Genomic DNA, 24723 nt, shown 5'->3' on the forward strand with positions numbered 1-24723 from the left:
TTCTCGAATCAATGACATTCTGGTCCCTAGATAATGGTGTCGTTATCTTAGTTCTAATCTCAACTCAAATGGATTAGCACACTCTAGGAAATGTGTTTGCCACCCTGTTAATCAAGACAGAGTAAACAGTACAACCCCGGCTAACCCTCACTGCTCTAGATTAAAGCCCAGATCAACAACGTGCTTATTTTTTCTGGCAATTATGGGAAATCTTGTTCTGTTTTATCACTTAGATGTTAGCTGATTGGGTCTGCAGAACTTTGCTCACACGCTGGGCGGCAGTGCCCACCACCACTGCCACCAACACCATCGTACCTGACTCTGCCACATCAGCAATGTTCACCCCTTGCTCTTGTGCCATGAAGCCCAGGACGGAAAAAATTGCGAAGCCAGACACAAAACTGGTACCACTGTTCAGGCATCCCAGCAGCAAACAGTCCCTAAGTCACACATATGTCATGGAGCAAGTTAATTAAAAAAAAATTAACCCATTGTCCCTACTTTATTTACATCATTTAGCTAAAACACTAAACCCCCTTGGATGGAAACTTGCCTATAGCAGTTGTATTTGTACTTGTTGTAGCTCCCCAGGGAAGTCATTGCTCCTAAGCAGATTGCATATGAGAAGAAGATTTGTGTCCCTGCATCTATCCAGACCTAAAGGGAAAGATAGAAATACTGTTATTACCAGCATTGTTGCATTGCAACAATCAACACAAACACACAGTTCAAACTAAGAAAAATCAACAAAATACTTGTTTCCATTGAGGGTGAGAGCTAAAGGACCAGGGAGACAGGGAAAGAGAACAACATATTTGCAAGTCTGGCTTTCACAAGGAAAAGAAAATTGTTAGCATCAGAAGCCAGAAGAACATAATCTCTACAATAGTTCCTGTTTCCCCTCCCCAGAGATGCTCAGTATTTCTAGTTTCTTAGTCATTCAGCTGATCCTTCCTGTTGGCGCAACAATAAATGTGTTTCAGTGCAATAGGAAATGCAGAAGTATTTATAACATTTCTCATTTCTCTTGTAACTCATTTCACTTAGAGTCAGCCAACAGATTCCTTAAACTGAGGATGTGAAAAGCTTGAGAAACAGGTTTGTGTATTTGGTTTGTTTATTTTTCTAGCTTTCTGGTTGTTTTTGTACCTGTTCAAATGCAAGATAAAAAGCCATAGGGGTGGGGGGAAAATAAGCAAAATACAATGCACTTTATAAGATACATATTTGATCTTGGTCTCATGAGTCTTTGTCCTGATTACATTAAAAAAACCACATACAGAGTGAAATAACTGTACACTATGAACTTCTTGGCTAGTAAATACCTAGCAAACTATCAAAACACATCCTCTGAATCCCATCTGTTCTTTTCTTTCTGCGAATTCAAGTATGCTAGCACCAGTGGAAACCACCAAGGAGTCTGAGTAAGTGAGAATGTAGACTGAGGACCATTACCTCCTCCCTCCCACCATCACTTCCCAGCACCTTGCTGACTACTGTCTCCTTGGAGTGATGCTTTTGCTAGACCGTGGGTGGGAGCTGGCCTGCTCACATGAACCTCTCCAACATTATCTGCTGACACTCTGGTTAGGCTAACAGTAGATCATAAAAATTATAGAGTCCCATAAAAAAAAGACTAAACCATAAAATATAATATCTCCTGTGAAAAGGGTGTCTTGTAAAAGAGGGCAAGACTAGAGAACGAACCAAATTTTCACTGTTTCTTTCAATTACACTTTTCCTACCTCAGTTCTTTAGCGACCATTGGAGTTTTATTTTAACCAAATACTCATTAGAAAGAAATAGCAAAGACAGATGTTATTTCCTATCACTGTGACCAACATTTTATTATTTTCAAAGATCCCCTGTTCTATTTTTTTTCTTCAGGGGGTAATATTGCATTTTTTTTTCATTTCTCACATGAACGCTATTGGCAAAAATGACGCTGATCTGCTCAAGTGTCCCATACCTGCGCTCTGTGAGCACAGACAGAATTTCTATCTATACAGAAAGAGTCTGGCTCCCACTAGCCAAGGCTAAGCAAACAGTAGTTCCTGTGCCTCAGAAAGCATTTTCTCCACCTTTGCCTGAGTTTTCAATCTTCTATAATTTCATTCACTTCTCTCCCAATCTCCTATTGAGCAGAGGGAGATAAGCGACACTGGTACTCACAGTTGTTGCTTGTTGTTCCATCTGTGAAGCCCACGTGTCTCTCCTTTGAAACTAAAGACTATCCTCATTAAAAAAAATGCATCTCCCTTACCTTACCAACAAGAAAGCTGAGATTGTATAACGGGACAGAGTCTACAGCCTCAGAGTCCTTTGACACAAAAAAAATATACACGCATACACACACAAACATACATACACATGGAAAGATGCATTATCACATTTAACAGCGACCTTCTCAAGCAGATCTCTGGAAAATATAACCCAGCATTAACATTCATGCTGTATTTGGACCTCTAAAGACCGTGGAAAAAAATTGTTTGTCACTACATCAGCACCATCACCCTCCACCATCCCCCTTTGCACAGGAAATCATCCCACTCCCCACTCCTGGTTCTGTACCTGTGGGTCAGCTAACCGTGAGATATCAGGGTAAAGATAAAACTTGATGCCTTCTGCAGCTCCAGGCAGGGTCACGCCACGGATGAGTAGAACAAGAAGCATGATGAATGGGAACGTGGCAGTGATGTACACTACCTGGAAATAAGAAAAGAAAAAAGGAATGTTTAGTCTGTGGCAGCCAAAGCTCCAGAACCAAGAAAGGTCTAACAGTGGAAGTTCAAAGCCCCCTCATACCTAAAAAGGGCCCAATCTGAGTTTCTGTGTGTACTTTTAGTTTAATGGTCTTTAACACCTTACTGCCTTAGGTCTGAAGGCAATGCATGGATCCCTCCAGAGGCCCCAGCCAACAGTCAGGTCACTCAGACATGATTTTACAACTCAGGACTTTTGTCCAAATTCTGCCTTTGCGCTGTTTGTCCTCCTCACACGACAAGTGCACCTCTGCCAGGGAAGTGAAAAGGTTTACTCACTGAGGCCCCCTGAAACATTATTACCCCATTCTTTATTGGAACTTTAAAATTTACAAGCTGCAAACTGTTTCGCAAGCTCTGCTGCTACCTCTGACCTTGCTGTGCAGCCCCACTACTGCCCCTACAGTCAGCTTCACCAGGGACTGTGTTCAGAGATTAAGGTAATTTAGTCTGTGCTCCCCTGTGTCCCTTCCTATCTCCTTGAACACATCAAGCCCTTCAGGTTGGCATCAGCCTCAACAGTGGTAATTTCCAGTCCTGTAACTTCATTCTTGCCCTTGCTGCCTATTCAGCAACATCATTATTGGAAACTAAGGCTCTATTCATCCAGTTTGAAAATACGTCTTCATTATCTTTAACCTCTATTCCCACTCTCTTTGAATAACAGCCTACTTCTTCTCTTCTTGTTATCTCCTCATTCATTTGATGAAAGAGCCCTTTGCTTTCATCTCCAGCACGAGGGTTAATTGAGCTTGCATTTGGACAGTTCTATCTTTAGACCCACACTTTTTGACCTCTAACATTTTGCTTTCTTTGCTCATCAGTGCTTTCTCTCATTTTTTATATAACTGCTGTGCTACAGTCACTACTGTCCAACAAAGGGCATTTTTCTTGGAGTCAGATGATTCCCCCAGGTAATTACAGTTGGCTGCCATGAGTTAAAATGTATTTTTGTTTTCAGAATTTGCTTAACTACTGCAAAGCTCCCAGCATGCTCCATTTTTCTTCTTAAGTGTGTCCTCTGAGAATAACGAGGAGAACTCAAAGCCTGCATTGCCATAACAATTCACAGAGCGGGGCTGATTTCATAGAATGAAATGAAATTTTTTCATACATGCCCTTTTAATTCTCTCTTTGAATTTTCTGTATATTTTCCAGTGACAAATAACATGTATTGCACATTAGCTCGTTTCACTAAAACCAGGAAAAAAGGGGGATTTCTGCACCTTCTTATTTTTTTTTAATAAGCCAGGCCTATGAAAAAATCAATGTTTTCTTACAAAAAAAATACACTTTGAGGTATTTGCAGGAACTGAATGAACAAAAACTCACAGAGAGGTCTTTTCACTGCAGGTAGAAATTCTCTCACGATGCTGCAGGAATTTTTAAGATCAAGCACATTATCTAAAGCTTAAATATAACTAATATTTTTCATCATGATTTTGTGTTTATTTGTCCAATGCTTTACTAAAAGATTTAAAAACTACATCTTCCCCCCACCCTGCTCTCCAAAGAGCCATTAACACACTGGAAAGCAGGGAAGTGCTATAAACAACCCTCTACTAAAGTAAACTAGACTTCTCAAATAATTCAAGTCCTCCATTAGAGTTTACAGTTTACTTTTGTTTGACCCCAAAGTTAATGGAGTCAACCGGAGACTTTCCAATGGTTTTGTTGGTCTTTGGCTCCACACCCGCACGAGCTCTGATGCCGAGAGCGGGGAGTGAATTCCTGACAACCGCCCTGTTTTAGACGTGAGACCATTCTGCAGGATTTGCAGAGAACACAGATTTTTAGATAAATGATTTTAACAGACCTGTTTTCAACCTGTTATCTTCAGGGGAGTAGAAATAGTACCCTAGGGGGATTGGAATGCCTCTCTGTGCTACTGGAGCCTTTACTGAGCAGACACCAGGGTTGCCAAAGGTGCTGCAGAAATGTTCGCTTCCACCCTGCTGCTGCAGGAGATTTACTGCATCCACCTTTACTATAAAACTTGTACAATCTCCTCACTGAGTCACATCAATCAGAGGGAATAGAGAAACAAACATTTTTGTCAATGTGTGCTTTAGAGGTGTGGAAGCTGTTCTTCGGGGGAAATGTGGCAGGAATCCAGAGTAAGGCACCAGCTTTTTAATGAGGCTCATTGATAAAAATCACAGAAAGCAAGGCAGAAACTGCAGCAAAGCAAGTGGTTTAGTCAACAGTGGAATTGATGAGGTCTGGCTTCCTACAAAGTTTTGTCTCCTGGTTGATTCTGCAGCATACAATAAGGTAAAACTGCTAAATGATGCTCTTTCTGCAGCTGAGGCACTTGGAATTTCTCCCCGACTTTTTTGGGGACTCATAAAAGATGAGTTCACACTGCGGTCTTTTTCTTAGGAAGGGCACTAATGGGGTCACTTCCTTCCACCTAGTTGAGAAGAAATGCGGGGAAGTTAGTACCTTGAGATCCCTCCTCCTCTGTCAGACTTATCTGAACACTGTCTCAAGCAACAAGTTTGAAAGTGGAGAATTATGCAAACACAGTGGCTTCAAAACTCATGAAAATGGGTGTAAAAACACTACTGAATGCAAGGGGGAATAATGTTATGCTTTACACTAAGTGACTGACCAAGACTTGCACTGGGGCAGGATGTTCAGGAGTGAGGCAACTGTTATCCTTTACAGGAAAACATGTTTCTGAAGAGCATGTGATGGGACTAAACCCACAAGCTATGCAGGATCTTTGTTAGTGACAAAGCTCCTGAAAGAGTACCTAAGTTTAGTCTTGTGTGTCTGCACAGAGCTCTTCTGTAAATGACCGGCATTTCAAAAATGCTGTGCATCCACCAGTTTCCACTGCCCTAAAACATCCCTACCACAGCTATGTTAACATCCATCCTGCTGCACTGGGATGAACTTGACTGGAGTGAGAACACAGACACGCAGTGCAGAACACCACCCATCACAAGCCTGAGGCCTTCTGCACTCATGACATCAGTGGGATGCTCGTCCTCCTAGAGCCGAAGTGGTGCTCAATCTGTGCTTGTATCTGCTTCTTTATGCCCTTCCCGTAATGGCTACTTGACTCACAGGCATTTTGGGCATTTGTAATGAATTTCAAAAGGCAGTTAAATACGAATTCTTCTCTTACTCAGTGTAAAAGTACAGTTTTTCCTGGAAATGGTGAATATCTTCAAGAACAGCATTACTTAGTATTCCTAACATCTCTAACTGCAGTGATTATAAAATGGGTAAAAGAGTACTTACTTTCCCAGTGGATTTGACTCCTTTCCAAATGCAGAAGAAACATATCACCCAGACAAGGAGGAGACACAGTGCCAGATCCCACTTGATAATACCAATATCTTCGATTCCTGAGGACAAGCTCAGCACATTGCGCCTGAATATTTGAAAGGAAACAAAACAAGAGAGAGATGCAGGAGCTCAGTTGATGCAGACTCTGGTTGTGACGGCTGAGAATACACAATGGTGTGCAGGGAGGCTGATGCACAGACAGACCTCTGCTCTCACTGACTTGCTAAGTCAGTGGCTTATGTGCCCAAAGCCGTGCTTTGCAAACCTACATCTCCCCTGTGTCTGTAGGACTCCTTAATTCAATATACTGCACAACGTATAAAAAATTTAAGCTCTTTTTAGCAGCCCATGACCACCCCAATATCAGATAAAAAAGTATTTGCTCTCTTGAAGATCCCAGACAAACTCTCCCCAGTGAAGCCACCTGGCAGCAGTACACACCATGTCTCCATCATGGACACTTGCAGCTGACCTGTATCCACACATTTTTGATCCTTTTCAGTTCATTAGCAAGGCTGCCACGAGGAGGAAAGGGAAAAAGCAGTGCAGCAGGGAAGTGTCAGGCCATGCAGCCTTGCAGGGTGAAGGCTGGAGCCATTATCTGTTCTCCCCTTGGGGCCCCCCAAACAAACACTGCCCGGGTGCTGCCACCTCCCCTCAGCATCCCCGACACCAGGGTCTCACTTAGCTAACACCAGATTATGTGGGAAACTTTATTCCCTCACTTAGGTTAATAAATAAAAAGTAATTCCTGACCTGTGTCTTAAGGGAGAAACATCTGACCATTAGAAGACTCTGATCCAGGTGGGAAATATTCATTAAGGCTTCTCTCTTTTCAAAATTCCCATGGCTTATCATTAAATACTGAATTTAAACTTTTTTAAAAATAATGTCATGCAACATACATAGTCCTCACACACTGCACAGACCTTGTCATACTCAACACTTCATTTGTCAAATATGCAAAACAACAAACTGTTTCTTACTGTTCACTGAGCTAAAACTCCTCTGCAGATGAACCCGGTAAACTCTGAAGAGTTACTGCAAGGTTTTTTAGTCAAGGAAAAGTTTGACCTCAATTAGCACAGAAATGCCTTGACCCAAGACTATAGAAGTGAACTTGCTACCTAACAAATATTTTTATTAATTGTGAGTTAAATTTTATTTTCAGACAGCTATAAAAGTCAGGCACTTTCATTCACCAGAGTTGTAGAGAGCAGAGCCCAGAGCAGTCTGGGTGCTCTGCTGGGTCAGGCCCATGTGTGTGGGGTGCCCAGCTTAGCGTGGGGATCCACTACAAGACAGACCACTGTGGTTTGGTTTTCCCCTGAACTAATGAATTTTTCTTTTTCTATTACCACGGAAATAATAGTGAATGAAGTCACTGATGGAAAATTTGCAATTAGTTTTTGGAAAAAGCCCTGGATCAACCAGTTTAATAGGACTCAAACCCTCGCCCATCTGTTTTTGCATCTCTGTTTGCCAAACTCGCTTGGATTACCTGTGTGACCATGTTCTCACACCAAATGCTTTCTTCTCTCTGAAAGTGTATGTATTTTGTTATGGAAAAGGACTAATGGCACCAGACAGGGTAAGTCTGCCCTAATCAGCACAGCTATTCAACAGTTATGAGAAACCCCTCAGTAATGAATATTTGGCATAAAGTTGCAGTCCTGCTTCACCTGAGCCTAAATAAACAAAGGAAAAACCCGCTGTGCATATACAAAAGAAGAAAATACATTTATAACATGACAAAGTTCAGCCACAACTTTCTGTGCCTGTTTAAAAAATAGATGGCAATTTTCCAATCAAAGGGGCAGTTCGTATTAAAAAGGCAATCTATAGAGCTGGCTCTCAAGAAACCGTGAATAATTAACTGCAAATGCCTTTTGGAATTGGGAGGTTTATTAATGCATTCAGCTAAGACTCCTTTGCTTTTTACTATGGAACTAAAAGCAAGTGGCCATCTCTCCTAGAGTTTGCCCCAGCAATTCTTTCAAGATTTTTCAAGGACACCCCAGTGGGCTGCTGAGAGCCAAATATCTTACTTTTCTATGTAAAAAAGCCAGATATCTCACTTTCCCATGTGAGGCAGCAAGCATCCTATGATGCACTGGCCTTCTCTGCCCAGGGTTATCCCATCTCACAGAGACTGACTACTTCAAGGAATACACTCAGAATTACCAGGGGATCTTCAGCATTACAATTGTTTTATGAGTTCTAGCCCTATATGTTTTTGCAGAAGCACTCAACCTGGATTTGTGACCCTGTAAATTCAAGTTCAGGAAAGAGCATGAGCTGGGCTGTGCTGATAACTCTTCAATTTTGTTACATAACCCTCGTGCTACGGAGATTCAGCCAAGCCCACTCAGCTACCTTCACACCACTCACACACGGAGTTGTTACTTATTCAGATTTATAGTCTTGATGCTGTCATTAACTGTCACTCATATATAATCAATGGGGCAACAGGCTGGGGCTGAGTTTGTTGTAAACAGGAGTTCCTGACCCTTGAACACTAATGTGTTCTAGTGTGTGCAATATGGAAATGTAACAGGAGCTGTAACTGTCTCTACAATATAAACAAAAATAAAATGAAGAGAGTTATGCAATCCTTGAGGGCTATTCCAGCTCATTAATCAAGTGAATGCAGACAGGACCTTTCAAACCAGGAAAGGTGAAGTATCCTTTCATGTTGGATGAACAAGAATAATTAACACTGAAGAGGTTGTACAGAAGAATATTAAAAGGAGAATACAAAACAATTTTTTAAACTCTCAAGTTCGCTCTTAGAGGCAGAGACAGCTGCTCTAGATTTTGTTTAGTGTTTTGTGTTGCTCCCTTTAGGATTACGTGCCATTAGCATGTGATGGTCTTTCTTGGGATTTGGACGAATAAAGTCTGCTGATTACCAAATATTTATAAACACTTGGCCAGCACCAGACAATCAGAGGTTTTGTTCAACCATAATTACCCTGTTACACTTATCCCTTATGTATTAATATGTGTGTAAGCCTTTAAGGTTTTGGACTTCCAAATAAAATCTTCAGAAATAAGACCTGAAGCATGTGATACCAAGAGGTAAGTCTCCTGATATAAAGCCTGATTTCCTTAACCCCCTTTTATTGCTGCTCAAGCAAGCATGTGATTTGCACAGAACATTAATTCATATGAACTGACATGTCAGGCTGCACTATATGTCCAGCCAGGCTGAGTTGTTCAACGTGAAGAGGTTAATGCATCAGTGTGGTCAATTATACCTGGGCAGCACTAGTTTTGCAAAGCAATACTGATGAGGACACTATATAAATGTCCTACAATAAAAATGGCATTGGGTTTCAGAAACCAAATACTCACAAACCTCTGAATTAAACTGGAATTAATTGTGCCACAAAGCAGATGGATATCTTCAGTTAAAGACTAATTATTTACCTGTCCTTTCAATGTTGGTAGCTGGCTGGCTGGCTGGCAGCCAGCATTGTTTATGGTGGCAAGGTACCTGAAAGTTCTTAAAACTATTTTTAATTTCAGAATTGTAAAGAATAGTAGCATGGCTGGGGAAAAAAAAAAGGGGATATTCAGTGCTTGCACCATGTAAAAGCTATGCTACTTTAATTACAACAGTGCTGCGTGATCTCTGCTCTTATTTGAAGACATCAATAGTTATTTATGCAGAGAGAACAGCTATTTTTAATACTCTTCTAAGTGTCATGACTCCTGAAGGCAGCTTGCTCTGTCAAGGACAGTTTTGCCCATGATGAAACAGTGAGTTATGGGCAGTATGTCTGTCCTAGTAGGATTACAGAGCCAAGCTCCTCCCTAGCAAGACTTCAGGGAAAAGTTCAGCTTACAGTGTCTAAAACTGTTGAGGACACAAGTTAAAGTGGCTGCAAAGTGCAGGGAGAGCTACTCCAGGAGCACTAATCCCTGAGCAACCTTTGCTCTGACTCTGCTACAGACACAGTGAGGGCACAGCTGAGGACAGGAAAGTGTGTGAGGATCAAAGATTTTTTGTCCAGCCTCAGGCACCTCCAGCTTGAGTACATCTACAGGAGGATTTGGCTCAGCTGGCAGGGGAGTTTTCTGACTTGGTTTCTCTTAGAGGGAAGTTAACTAAAAGGTCCATCACCAACATGATCCCAGAGGGACATCATTCCCCTAGCCCATGGCTGCCCTGCCATAATACCCTTTATCACATACTGCTGTGTTACCCACAGAGAGCTCTGCTGTTCCCCAGTGCACTGGAGCCCTCACTCTTGTACAGTCCCTTTCCCAGTCCCTGGCCCTTTTCCTTTCTGCTATGGTATCTTCAGTCTCCTGAAGTGGACATGCTGCCTGGGGCCAAGGGAGACAACTCGGCCCACAAACCTGTACAGTGCAGGAGTAGGAGCTTCCAGAGCAGCAGGACAATCCCATGGCCACATCAGGAGCCACCAAGCTCATGGCTGCCCCCAGGTACAAGAGGACTGTCAGAAGAGGACTGTCAGCAAAATTACTCAACAAAAGCGGTGATGAACACAGTGCTTTGGGAGTCTGGGGGAGCAACTATTTTGGGACAGCACTGTGGACCTCTGCTTCCTTGGGAGGCCGTGAGAAGACGTTTGAATACACGACCAAACCAGCCACTCATTTGGATTCAAGGCCTTCAGTCCCAAGTCATTGTGGGAGAGTCCAAAGAAGTGAGAGCTCCTTCCTCTTCTACTGCAACTTGCTTCTCAGTTCCCCCAAAACATCCAAAGGTACCATTTAACAATTGTTCTCCAACTTCCTCCATATTTACAAGGGACGAAGTAAAAAAGCAGCTGCCCCTCAGCACGGAAACACAGAGCTTGTGGTGAAAACTCTGCTCTCACAGCCTGCACCCTGCCCCTCACACCAGCCACCAGAGCCTCCTGACAAACTACCAATCCAAGATTCAATCTGCCCCTTTGTAGTTTGGCTCTCGTGTTACAAATTTTAGCACAGTTCCTAAGACTATTTTTTTCTAAACCTAATGCATGCCAAACATCTTCAGCACGAACACGATTCCTGCTGGGGCTTTGGCTGATGCTTATTTTTAAAAATAGAGAAGTAGGTACAAGTTGATCAGAGATGAAACTGCACTTTAAACATGCTGAAAAAGTCAGGCTGGGCCAGAAACTGATTCTTACCCTTAAGTGACTATCTGAGCAAGCAAACAAGCAAAAAAAATATTATTAATAAACTATTTGTAGACACTTTGGATTTAAGTTTCCCTACAGGTGTCTTCCTCTGCTACTATGTTTTGACACTTAAATAAACACACAGAGTTTTGGGGTCATGCCTGTTCAGAGATCATGTTATGCAATATGATTTAGAACTTGAAAAATAAGAGAGAAATGAGAGTAAGAAGCTTATGACTGATGAAATTCAGGCATCTGGCAAAACAGTCTCCTCAGAGACTGCAGAGAAAAATGTTGTAACAGAGATGACCTGAGAAACCTAGAGTACAGGACAATGTTCACCACCTCTGTCAGATTTATTACTGAGGTCAAAGCCTTACATTGTTGAAAAGAGATGTGTTACAGCTTAACAAAGTGTAGTGCAAATGCTAACAGCTGGGGAAGAGGCAACCACAAAGGTGATGATTTCTCACTGCTTCCACTGTAAATCCCTGCTATCAGGGCATCTGCAGCGACCTGTTTGTGTTCTCCTGCTGCACTCAGAGATCCAGCCAAGAAGGAAACAAGTTTTCTTCCAAAGAAGAAGCTGTACTGGGCTTTTAGAGCTCCCTGTATGGTCTAGGATAAATACACTTACACATCTAACACCTTCCTCCACCACTCCCAGACTTACCAGTCTGTCTCAAGGTAGGTGAGAACGAGTAGCAAACACTGGTCAAACAACTGACACCCAGAGCAATTTTCTTTTCCTATCTAACACTTCCCACTGGGTTTCCATAAAATCTCAGTACTGACCTCTGGCATGCAACCAAAAGCTCTCTGAAGACACCATGAAGAGGGGGTACTTACTCCCAAAACTCTGTGACAGGAGAGGTGAAGTTAGTGGCATTCAGCGATATCCAAAGCGTTTTGTTCTTCCTGAGAGTGTCTTCCACGCAGGTCGGCGTGTTCCACTTCTGGTGGCAGTGTGCCCATGGCAGGACGCTCTGGAACGACTGGAACAGGTAGTAGAGTCCCCAGGCCAGGATCACGATGTAGTACACATTCAGAAGGGACACAATCACTATGGAAGCATAACCAATTCCTGGCAAGAAGGGGAGAGAAAAGAAAAATGGGCAGATGTGACAGATGCTGCACCTTGTGATGTCCTGGGGCTGGTGCCATTGCCACTGCATCATGGGGTTGTATCCTGCCCTATCCTACTGCTGATGGAAACTCAGCTCAACCACACACAAGCACAGACCTGCCAGCATCTCTGGCACTCAGGACTGAGTTTCTGGCTATGGTTTGCTGACACTGAGGGGAGGATTGCAGGATATCTACTCAATTTAACACTAACCCAGCTATTTCAAGTTTTAGTAGAGGGAAGTCAAGGCATCAGGCTTTGTTTGTTTGCTACACCATCTCACTTCTTAGGTACCTATGTGGGCAACCTCATTCTTGCCACACTGTCCCCCAAGCCAACTTTCCTAGCAGCAGCTCAGCTGGACAGCCCCTGCACGACTCAGTTATCAACTGGCTGGGCTAAGTCTATGTGGGGGAAAAAAAAAGACATTTCTTGAATGAGTTAAAAAGGAATCAATGTGAAAGCGGTTGTTTCTGCCTCAATTTCACTTGTGCAAAGGAAGTATGGTATTTGTGGCTCTTATGGTTAACTGGATAAATCTCTGCTTACACAGTTTGCCAGTTATGAACCACAGGCAAAATAAAAATACTTCCTTCAAAAATTTAGAGCTGTCTCTTACAAGAACCTACGAGGCTCCCTTTAACATCACTCTGACGGATATTCCAGCACTTGGGGTACCTGCCTCATATTTTACAGTTTAAAACCTTGTTGCAGCAGGAGTCTTTATCACCAGAGATTAATTTTATGTCAGATGGAAACAAGCAGAGCAAGTGCTATTTTTTCCGTACATCTGCATTTCTTTCAGCATATACGCTAGTCACATTAGCTACACTTTCTCTTTATGGATGCCTGGGAGATTGCTATTTAAACAAGGAACATTCCTTCTTCCTCCTCCTCAAAAAAAAAAAAAAGTTTTGACAAAAGTGGGAGGAGGAGGAAGAAAATTAAGCTAAAGCAGCACAATTACATCAGCTTCAGCAGCATTGTGAGCACTAGGTGGGAGTGTGAGCCTCAGAGAAAACCCCCACTTCAGCTTGGGGTGACATAAGGGAAGAGAGATGCCTGGAACGGCAACAGTGGCAGAGCTAGAGACATGCCAGTGTGAAGTGCCCACTCTTTCCAAATGGGATTTGAACAGAGCCACATGTTTAGTGTAGTTATTCCAAGTGAGTCTGCCTGTGCTGTCCAGCTGTAAAGGGCAATCTACACACAAGACAGGCATCCTCCATCATTTTTCTAACCTGTCTTTCATTTTTCCTTTTAGTTAACATCCAGAGCAGCCTTCATACTGTCCCTGTGAGAAATGAGCAGGCAAAGGCCCTTCGATAATATCAGACCAACATTTGCCAGGACCTACTCAGTTATGACCAAAGCCCTGTCCCTGAATTCAACCAAAAAGTGCTGTCCATGTTTTGACTGTATCAGTAGCAGAGGGATGATGCCAATGGTAAGCTTTCACATGGAAGAGGGATTTTGATTTCCAGATCAAAATAACATTTCAAAGATGGTTTCATTAATGCCATCTAGCCTTCCAAGACAACACTTTCTCTGATACCTGTAAACAAAATGTGCAATTGCCTTAAAAGGCATAATATGCAATTTCTTTCTTGGTTATCGGCAGTTTTGCCAGTTAACAAGCTGATAGCATCAAAATCAATACCTCACTTTGTCCTTCAGACTCTCTGACTTCTACCTTTCCAGGAACCAATATCATACCCTTAATTACTAGAGCAAATAGCTGAATTAATGGACATGAGGGGAATGGTGCTGCTACGTATGGTTTACAGAGGTGTCTTTAAGCAGTAAGGCACAACAAGATGTACTTACCAGTGAAAATAGGGCAGATCTTTTCCCAGCATGTAATTCCACCTTCGGAGGTATACTGTCCTAGCACCACCTCCAGGAAAAACACGGGAAGACCTCCCCCAAACAGGAAAATGAAATAAGGTATAAGAAATGCACCTGTTGAGAAAATACAGCAGTACATAATGAGATGAAATGAATGAATTTACACAAGAGCATCTAAAAAGTGGCAACAGGCACATATAAACAAATAAACATATTTGATTATTTAATACCAGCATGAAATAATCTCATTTGGGGGTATTTTTGCTCATTTTCTCTGCAAAAAGGATGGGTATAGGCTGGAAAGGGCATTTTCTTACCTCTTTAAAGTGAATATCTGCAATAACAATGGCAGATTGTTAGGCACACAACAGTTTCACATGTCTCAGACTGCTCTTATTCTGAAGTCCCCTGGTCTGAAATCCTACTGGTCTATATTAATAGTGTATCTTCTGGTTAAAAGTCAGACTCAGTTGCAGCAGAAATAAAAAAAGCAGGACAGGTTCAATAGCATAACATTTGAAATTGCTGTGTTTCTTCCCTAATAAAGTTTTAATTAAAACTACTCAATGATGAAAAAATCTCTCCTGAAGACTGGTGAGGAAGGTAGAAAACAGATGTACGAACATTCTTCTTAAAAACTGGATGAAGGCAGTGAAAAATAGCGAGCACAGGGCAGACAGACTGATTCCTGAGCATGGAATAAGAGCTCACCTCCGCCATTTTTGTAGCAGAGATACGGGAACCGCCAGACGTTGCCTAAACCAATGAATCCACCCGCCACGGACAGCAGGAAGTCGATCTTGCTCGCCCACTTCTCCCGCTGGGGCGGCTTTCCCTCGGCCTCATCCTCAGGCCGCGTCCCCGGGCTCTTGCCGGGGGAAGGTTTGAGGATGTCCTTGTGGAAATCTTTCAAGCACTGAAGCTTTTCCTTTGTTGCCATATTTCTGCTTTCTACACGGAAAAAGAAAGAAAGAAAGAGGGGTTTATTAAACAGTCTTTTCCAGCAGAGCTCTCTTAACACTGCGAGAACTGTTTAGGCAAACTCGTTCCGTATGAAACAGTGCTGTTTATCAAGCTGAGTTAGGAAAATAGATCTGATGGCTTCGCTGACCAGGAGAGACAAAGCCCCCCTGCCCGTGTAGTTGCCTCTCTGCAGCCAGAGCAGTGCAGGGCACTGCGAAGCTCTGTCACTGCTCACTGCTGACCTGCTGCCCGCAGGGAAGGGGTGCCCCAGGAGTGCTTCCCGTGCCGGCTCCAGCATGTGGTGCTCCTGGGCAAGCGTCTCATGCTGCTTCCACGCCCAAAATAAAGTACAAATCACTACATCTGGTTCCTTCTAAAACATTTATGTGAAATACAGAAAAGTAAATCTCACCTTTCCAGAAAAAACCCATTCCTCTACTTCCCAATACCTGAGCAATCCTACATTATTTATTGCCTGCAATTTCCATTCCCTGAAGTACTATAAAGCTTTCAGAAAACTCTACATTCATAAAACCTGGAATGGAAAGTCATTTGTTCTAATCAACCTGCAGGAACTGAAGGAATCTTTTCAGTTTATTCCATTTTCATAACTGCACTGTTTTCCTTGACATCAATAAAGGGACAAAAATAAGTCTTTATATTCAATTATTGTGAAATGCACACCTATGCAATGGAACAGTTTGGTGAGAATGATGGCTCCTTAGTTAATTAAAAAGTCAGTGGCATGATACATATTAAATCATAGCTGGTTTAATAATTTATATATATAATTTGTTATCAAAATCATAGGCATACAAAAATAATAACAGAAAGAATTATTCTAACAAGTGCCTTTTTAACCAAGAGTTTCTAATAAAAAAAATTTAGGAGTAACCCATAGCTTTTATGTTAACTGAGATCTCAGGCATATGTGGCCAGTTCATTTCCCACATAACTCAAGTGACTTCAGCTGGATCTGACCAGTTATTTTTGCATACTGTTTTGATACTGAAATTTTCACCAGAACCAGACAAACCAGCAAGTTTGTTCCAGACCACATCCATTCACTGCTTGCACATGTCATTATGAGTGCACAGTCATAAAAAAATCATGCTGCAGATTATCCTGTTTGATAGCTGCCAACCTTCCCCGTACCTGTGTGCTGGTTCTGATCTCTAACCTGATTGAGCTTGTGGCAGTGACCCGAAGATTGAGCTGACATTAGCTCTGCAGGAAGTTTTTAATCTGAACATGATTTTCAGATAGATATGCATCACTGTACCTGTAAATCTTTCCATCCACCATGGAAAGTTTCAGAGGGCTAACACTGCCACAAACCACAGCAGCCCTGCTGGCACACTGGTGGCCTTTGCAAAGCAGGCACTGCAACAGCAGCTGCCTATCAGGCTGTGATCTAAAGAGGGACTTTAATCTCCATAGTGTTAATCATTATGACTTTCTACTGGTTTTTAAACAAGGCCACTGGTGAGTGCACTGGGTGACACGAGCACTGCAATACCTCGTGGTCAACAGCAGAGAGAGCTCACAGAAGGAGAAAGTGAATCGCAGGGTGATCGACCATCACCACTGCAGGGGAATGAAGGCAGGACATATTCCACTAAAATATCTCCTGTTGGTCACTGTTAGAGACATGGTATGAGATAAAGCACTGCAGTAACAGAATAAAAATGGCAGGGCCACCTCTGTAACAGCCTTTAGGCACTTAGCTGCTTTTGGGGCTTAATTCACAATAGCTAACTTGAGTTGAGTATCACAAATGGAGATTAATGGAGGTGCCTCTCAAAGGGATTCACAGCAGCCTTAACCTCCCTGAGATATCTGCACCTCACTCCAAGCCCCAACCCGGGACCATCCTGCATAAACCCCTGGAGTCATCTCTCGAGGGACAAAAAAATAAAATAAGTGGATGCAACTGCTTTTCTTCAAAGAGATACCTACAAGCTGGTTGATGTCCTGCTCTCACTGCAACAGCTACCAGGCATGGAGAAAGCTCACTTTTGCTTTCTTTTGTTATTTGTGCTGCTTGAATCCCTATCTTTCATCTTGCAGAAGGATGTCATAACCATCAGGCAACAGGCTATTCTGGGCCTAGGAATGGAGGGCATTCACATCATCTCATGGAAGCTGCTTTTCACAGGGGTTATTGAAACACTCATCAACAGAGGGAGAAAGTGTGCAAAAGAGAATCTCACAACTAGTGTTTAGGGTATGCTCTTATTTTTCACACAATTTTTGGGTGAACTGGTGGGAGAGCCATAAACCTGCTTAAGAGGGAACAGAAATATATAGATTTATAGATCCCTGAAGGATTAGGTTTGAAATAGGAGCTTAACTGCTCCCCATGGAGATTGATACTGGAAATACCCTGAAACAGAACACTGGGAACACAGGCTCCCCTTATGCAAAAAAACCCCCAAGGGGACTTGAAGCATTAGCCACCTCTAAGATTAAAAACTCTTCAGGATTGCAATTTTTTGCAGTCTACTTTTATCTCGTGACACAGAGTTCTTTATTTTTCTGCCAGCTCTAATCCTCTTGCCTGCAGATTTACTTTGACCCAGGTGTTAGTCAGCTCTACCCAGAGTTGTGCAAGGCTGACCAGTTGATTGCATTCTGTAAACCCTGACTCTCCCTGGGACAAGGTGATCACCCTGTAGTTTGTCCCAATTACCTGCACACAAAATGTGAAATGATGCCTTTCCAGACTTCTTTGTAACTGAGTGGAACTGCATTATAAAATGGGACTTCTAATTTGTCTCAAGATATCCCAAATTAATGGCCGTGCTTGAAAACCTTATTAGTGAGCATAAATTTGCTTCAGCCTTAGCTGGAGTGTGATGACAGATCATGAGCTCTCCCTTAGTCCATGAACCCTCAAGGTCATGCTTGCTTTTGGGGTTGTTTCACTGTACGGGTGGCAGGAGATGAACCACCACGACGTCAGTGCAAGTCACCAGCTCTCAACACTACCTATCCAAGGCTTGCACAAAATTAGTAACAGCCCAGCTTTACTGTGTATAGACTAGCTAAAATCCCAATTGTGTCTGGAGGGCCAGCAGCTGTGGCTGGCAGGCACGTACGGTCCACCAGTACCACAGGAATTGTCGCTAAGAGGCCACCTGGGACTGTGGTCCCAGCCCATGTCACGTTCAAGGGATGTCGGATTTATCCCCCTTTGCTGCCAACCATTGGTGTCCACCCAGCCATTCCCAATTACAGGAACTGTCTACAAAGGCTGCAAGGGTGGGGGGTACGGGCGATTCTCCCTGGCGAAGAAAAGCCAAGAAAAGTAAGTTTGTTTAGTGAAAGGCATTGTCTTTTTCCTTAATGGGGTTGGAGTTTCATTTCCTTTAGCTATGTCCCACTGGGTGAGGTTAAAATGGCTCTTAAGGGAAATAGTCTGACAGAGATGCTGAAACAATATGTTGTCACCGCCCAGGTCAGAAGCAGAGAATAATAGGTTATTTTTACTGTATCACTTAGTGGGGATGGTATCCGAGATCTAAGTCCATCAGATTCCCCCAAGGAAATATATTGTGAAAAAATGCTCTTACAACCACATAGTCCAAAAGGACTGATCCAAGTCTGAGGCATATGTCTGCCTCCCGGAGACACACGTCTGCCTGCCAGGAGCCACATCTGACTGTGAGAGTACCCCCTCCAGGAAGCTTCAGATGGCCCCAGGAAGCTTTGGTTTCATCTGATGAACTTAATATGGATAAATAAAAAGCAGCAGTCAAGCCTGCTATTTATGGTGTGCCCCTAGGCTGAGCCCAGCCACACTGCAAGGAGATGATCCAAAAGCAAGGAGAGAAGAAATCCAGACAGGGCCAAGCCCAGAAACTGCTCTCACATACACTGGTACAACCCCTCAATAACTGAGGATGGAGTAATCAATTGTCAAATCGATGCTGGTAAAATATGGAAAAATAGAACAAGGGATCAAGCACAGGCGCTTTGCACTTCTCAAGCATCTGGCTGCTGGTGCGGCCAGGAGGCCCTTCCACTGGAGAGTCACATTTCTGTCCCTTGCACAAATTTCCTTGGGTGAAATATCCTGCAATAACCCAGGCTCTCTTGCTGGCCCCCATAACTGATCAGTTGTTGGTGCACAGGTGAAAATACCACAAGACCAGCCATAAGAGGAGCGCTTTCACAGCCAGCTTGGCTTGGGCCATCTCCTGGGCTACAGCTATTGGATCTTCACATGTAGAGCCTGCACCTCAGATAACCCATACCCTTTAAAAAAATACTGGCATTGAAATATAATCCCTCATAACACACAAAAAAATGGGGGGTAGGGGAAGGGGGAGGCACTGCACAGAGGGGGCAGACAGTGAGCGGGGCAGATGAGGGAAGGCCACCAGCACAGCCAGGACCTGCTGGTTGTCAGAACAGACACAAGTCCAGTACTGCTGAACCACTGACTTTTTTTGACAGACAACCCATGGATTACACATCTGAAAATACACTGTGTTCAGTTTTTGCTTTGGGATTACAGTAATGATCCGCTCCAAGCTTCATATAGCTGGAGACAAGCGACCAATGCACAGCAACACCTTCCAGGAGGAGCCCTGAGGACAAATCCATTGTGGATGCCACCTCATTTAACAGTCACTAAAAATCAAATCTTTCAAACAGTGTTTTTCCAAATGCTGATGGAAATGGGAAAATCAAAGTCTGCCTGTACACACAGATATGTGTTTGTAAATATTTACACATGCTAAAATGCACGCCTTGTCTTGCATGTGAACATCAGAAACCACAGCAAAGCAGATACTTCTTTTTTAGCCAATGCATATGATTAAAGATTCAACATACTGAATTGTTGACTAGAATGGGAACTGAAGGTGTTTTTTTCTAGCTTCTTCTTCTTTTGGGAAACTAAAAGCAAAGTACACATTCAGAGTGTCTCTGACCTTGATGGGAATGCTGCTTGAGCAATGACTGTATGGCTGTACTGCTGATTTTATGGACTATTTTTGCAGTATGATGTGTACCATCACTACTTCTGCTTTCAAGGACCCTTCTCTACTAAGTTCAGCCTGTGCAGACTGTATATCTTGAGCTTCTCAGTGCTCTCTCATCCTTTTCTACCTCAATGATTTTTGAAAGTCATCAGTTTACCACATAATTAATTTTTCTAACCCTGTTTAAGCTCCCTTCCTCTTTGGACATTGCTATCTCTCTTATTTTTCTGTCATTTTTTATTTTGTATCCTGCAAATTGACGTCAACATTCCTTTAAAGACTGAACTTTCCTAGAACTGCCAATCTATTTGTGGATTGGCTCTTTTGAAAAATTATTATTTTACATTCACATTCATGAATATTTCAAAATTAGATGCCCTGATTGCTGGATCAGAGCTGGTCTTCAAATAAGCAGCTTCCACTTTCATTGAGAGCAGTGGAAAAGCTGCTATTGATTCCAACAGTAGTAGGATCAGGTCCCAAATAAAACTGCATTTATTATGTTTGGCTCATTTCCTAGGATTACTTGGTACTTTGAAAGCTGTAATTCTTAATGTTGACAGTTCTCCTTCCCTCCCAGGGCAGTGTGGTTAAAACAATCGATACATGATTAAAATAAACAGCCCCTTGATCAAACTTATGGCTTAAGTGCAAGTCTTTCGGATCTGGAGGAGAAAAAGCCTTTATGCCTGGCAGCCCTCAAGGCCCTGTCAGTATCCAAAGAGCACCTGACTTCACTTACTGTCCCCAGTTCATATCCAAGTTCGTTCTGCTTCACTGAACAAGATACCTACATTTTCTGAAAAATAGTACCACTCCCTTTACTGCACACACTGCCTCTCTTCCTCTTAAAAAGTGCCTCTAAAAATTCCCTGAACTGCAGCTCACTTTTATCTTTAATGGACTCCTCTTTTTCTGAATACTTTTCCCTGGTTTGGGTTGCTATTTAAACCCTAAAACCCATTTGTCCTTTCTTCTTTCTCGGTTTCACTCCAACTTTCTCCATCTCCCTTCTTGCTTCTTCATCATTTCCTTTTCTTTCACTGTGATGCTTTTTTTAGTCTTCTAAGATTGACTGGAAAATTTGCTACTGAAAATTTTCTAGGAGCAAAACGAACTTCTTTATAAAGCTGAAGCCTACTCTGAAAGAAAAGTCCAGGGCTTAATGCAATTTCTTTTTCATCAGTTTTGGTCTGGACAAAAGGTATCTTTTTTCCTTACATGGTTTTTTTTCTTGCTGGTGTTTCCATTCATGCTCTTCAAATGCTTCAAATAGGCACCATGTCACACAACTGAGCTGTTATAAAATCCTGCATCTTTGCTCAGGTTTCAGCAGCAGAAAATCTGCAGTCACATAATACTCTGGATGCTCATTTTGTTCTACTTATTTATGTCAAAGAACAAAGCAGTTACAACTAAACCCAGAACAGGAGGAAATGAAAAACTCCTTTTCCATTTTGTGGGGTGGAAAGGAGGAAAATGGATACCCACAAATTCCAATGGATTTCAGAGGGAACATGACCTTGACCCTAAACAGGGGCTGAAGCAAAGATGATGCTTCCCAGCCTCAGGGATGGAGCCTGATTCCTCAGGGAGATGGCACAGGCAAGTCATGGTAGTCAGTAAGGAAGAGCATGGGATGCAGTGAAGCAGAGGACTGGCACTGAGTCACACTGATTATGACTCTGTCCTAGGGAAATCCCCTGTGGGCACAGGGTCTCCTGTATCCCAGTGAGAAACCAAGTGTCCTGCCTGGAGAGCCATGGTCCTCCTGTTCTGTCCTCCTCAGAGAGGCAAACCAGGGGCTGCTCTTGCAAAGACAACCAAGGGGAAGGAGGGGGGATTGGCAGTGGCAGAGAGACTGAGAGGAAACTGCTCGATGTGCTTTGCGTATTGTACTGGTAATTACGCGCAGGACAACAACCAGTTAAAACTTGGGTTTGTTCACATGAAGCCAACTGCTGACCCAAATTAATGCCTCTGGGTGTGCCAGCTCACAGCCTCCTGACTGTCAACAGGCTGGAAAGAAGCACCAGCTTCCCACTGCCATCCCTGCCTGCTCCCTCTGCTCTACCAGCTCTCCCGCCGTGGAAGTGGAAAACCATTACTTTACTGGGTGACACCACCTCTTGTGGCCTTTGTCCTTAAGGGAGGGCCCTTAACAAAATGCATTCTATCTGCGTGGTGTAGCAAGCTGATGACATTCCAAGCAAGATGGGCATTGCTGAAGGAGATTCAACACGCTGTGTGCATCCTCAGCTCTTCAACCTCCTTGTACCCTGCAGTTATACACTTTTTGACCAAATGAACAAGCATCGTTGTATTTTGCTTTAAATTCTGAGGGTCTGCCGTTGAATGGATTGCAATTCTCTATCAAGTTCTGGTGTCAATTAAATTAGTTTTATTGCCACAAATAAACCACACCAAAATCAATTAAAGGTTGTCCTTCATCCTGCTATTAAAAAAGGCAAACTCCGTAAAGCTCTCAAAGCTTATGAACTCAAATGGTCAGTGGTGTGCCCTGTGCCTATTGAATTTTTTGCATGTGATTAATAGTGTATTGATCCTATGTGACACTTCGGCAAGGCACTTACAACACATGATAATGTCAGACAGCAATTTCCATGCTACGATAATGGAGCACTGCCCCGGCAGAGGGAAGAGAAACAATAAAGCAGCCATTTAGTGAGGCAAATGTGCAATAAAACATATGAATTCCTTATTTCAAAGAAATCTTTTCTTGGGGATAAATAATTTCACCCTCACCTGTTTTTTCTTTCACTCTAATTCTAAATTTAGCCTTAAATTAACTGAGTTTACCAATGCTAATGTTCAGGGCTTTCTCCCAGTTGAGGATTACTATACTTTTTCATTATGTTTTCTAACTAAGTAAAAAAAAGATGGATGTGTAAGATTACACGTTTTTGGAAAAACAAGTAGAGTTTTCTATACCCAGCCATGGCTTTGATCAGCTGTTGCCATACCTGCCTAGGCCACCTCCACACAAAGCCAGAGTTGTGTTTTTACTGCCTCTATCCATTCATCTTAAACAATAACTGAGGACAGATTTCTATCCCACCTGTGGCAGCTGTTTAAACATGTCATACAGTACCTTACTCCCAGAAATCTAGATCCTCACACTATCAGTGGAAAGGAATAATCTTTTCTTCTTTGTTCCTGTGCCCCATCTGCCTAACACCTGATTTTTTTTGTTTTTTTCTAGAATACATATATGGAAGGAGGAGTTGTGCAACACGGCACCGTGGGTGGAAAGCAGCCAGCCAACCTGTACCAGGAAAACAGCTATTACACGCACGCGATCCGCAGTGTTAGTCCCATTACAGGGCTATAAAACCGAGCAGGTTACAAAGCCCTGAGGGCTGGGCCATGAGTACTAAAACTTAATGGCGAGAGTGAGGTACTTTTGATTTTAGCCTTGACTTCTCCTCCATGCTGGCAGTAAATATCAGCAAAAATATGACTCAGTGACAGAAATGAGCTGTAATCTTTTAAGAAGTGCAGCAACAACCCTTTGCTGATGAACCAGGGTGACTGGGGTGCTTGGCCAGAGCACCTCTGCTCACAGGCCTTCAGCAACAGAAATTTCCTAAGCACCCTGAGGTTTACTTTACTGTTGTTTTCTTTCCTTCAAGAAAAAAAAAAAAAAAAAGGAACAAAAACCTTAGGCGTATGAAGTTTCACACAGGAAATGAAATTGAAACCACTGACATGGCAGTGCAGCAGCACGGGGGGGTCTGCAGGGGATGTGCAAAAAGAAGAAGTGGCAAAGCTGGTGAACAAACTCAGGGAGAGCACAACTTTGCAAAACAGGTTGGTGAAACATAGACTTTCACACACACAAAAAAGTGAAGCTCTGTAGACACTATGAAATTTATTTGCTCTCCTGCAGCTGGCGCCAGGTGCTGGCTTGCACGGCCGGACAATGGCATGTTTTGTTTAATCCCAGAACAGCCTTGGCTCTGTCTCCAGCTGCAGCCCTGTCCTCTCAACTTCCCTGGCTGCCCAGAGCCACTCATTGTGCTCCTGGAGGGCAATTGAGAAGGAATACCACTATGTCCTACAGGCCTTGTAATGAGCATGATTTGATCAAAAAAATCACTAATTTGATCACTTGGCCATCTGCTTTGAAGTTCTGAGTTGCGAGCAGAACCTTTGGTATTGACCACTAAACCACCGTGCTTTTAAACACTGTGTGATTCAGAGTGATTCCCAACCAGAGGTGTATTTTCAGTTCAGTTTTGCCATGGGTCTCTGACATCAGCTTTCACAGAGCGGGAGCTGTGCTCGTTTTTATGTCAAGAGATATGAAAACCAAACAGCACCAGAACAAATACTTCATTTTTCCAAGGAAACCAACACATAAGCCACTTCTGCATACCACGGTCTGCAAAGTGCAAAGCACACACCAAGCAGCAACAAAACCCTGAGCTCACACACTACCTGGACAAAAGCCCCACAGAATTCACCCTGGAATTGCTGACTCCAAAGGGAATTTTATTACAGCAAAGGCAGACTCCAACACAAGAAACAAGTATATGCAGTCCCACCTTTATACCAGGGTCAATCCCACA

At 42.9% G+C, this 24723-nt stretch overlaps 1 protein-coding gene across 7 annotated transcripts in view; it reads right to left on the reverse strand.

Annotated features, from left to right (window-relative positions):
- SLC6A6 (solute carrier family 6 member 6) overlaps window positions 1-24723 on the reverse strand; it is a 57953-nt gene that overhangs the window by 18833 nt on the left and 14397 nt on the right. For all 7 annotated transcript variants that reach the window (XM_048315826.1, XM_048315824.1, XM_048315823.1 and 4 more), the window contains 7 exons: window positions 14889-15128; window positions 14157-14291; window positions 12053-12287; window positions 6015-6147; window positions 2572-2706; window positions 554-657; window positions 316-440 (listed from right to left, as the gene is read on the reverse strand). In XM_048315826.1, the coding sequence (XP_048171783.1) occupies window positions 316-440; window positions 554-657; window positions 2572-2706; window positions 6015-6147; window positions 12053-12287; window positions 14157-14291; window positions 14889-15117 (1096 nt within the window). In that variant the 5' untranslated portion in view covers window positions 15118-15128. The remainder of the gene's footprint in view (window positions 1-315; window positions 441-553; window positions 658-2571; window positions 2707-6014; window positions 6148-12052; window positions 12288-14156; window positions 14292-14888; window positions 15129-24723) is intronic.

This window comes from Corvus hawaiiensis, chromosome 11 (assembly GCF_020740725.1).
Source record: "Corvus hawaiiensis isolate bCorHaw1 chromosome 11, bCorHaw1.pri.cur, whole genome shotgun sequence".
In the NCBI taxonomy this organism is placed as follows: Eukaryota; Metazoa; Chordata; class Aves; order Passeriformes; family Corvidae; genus Corvus; species Corvus hawaiiensis.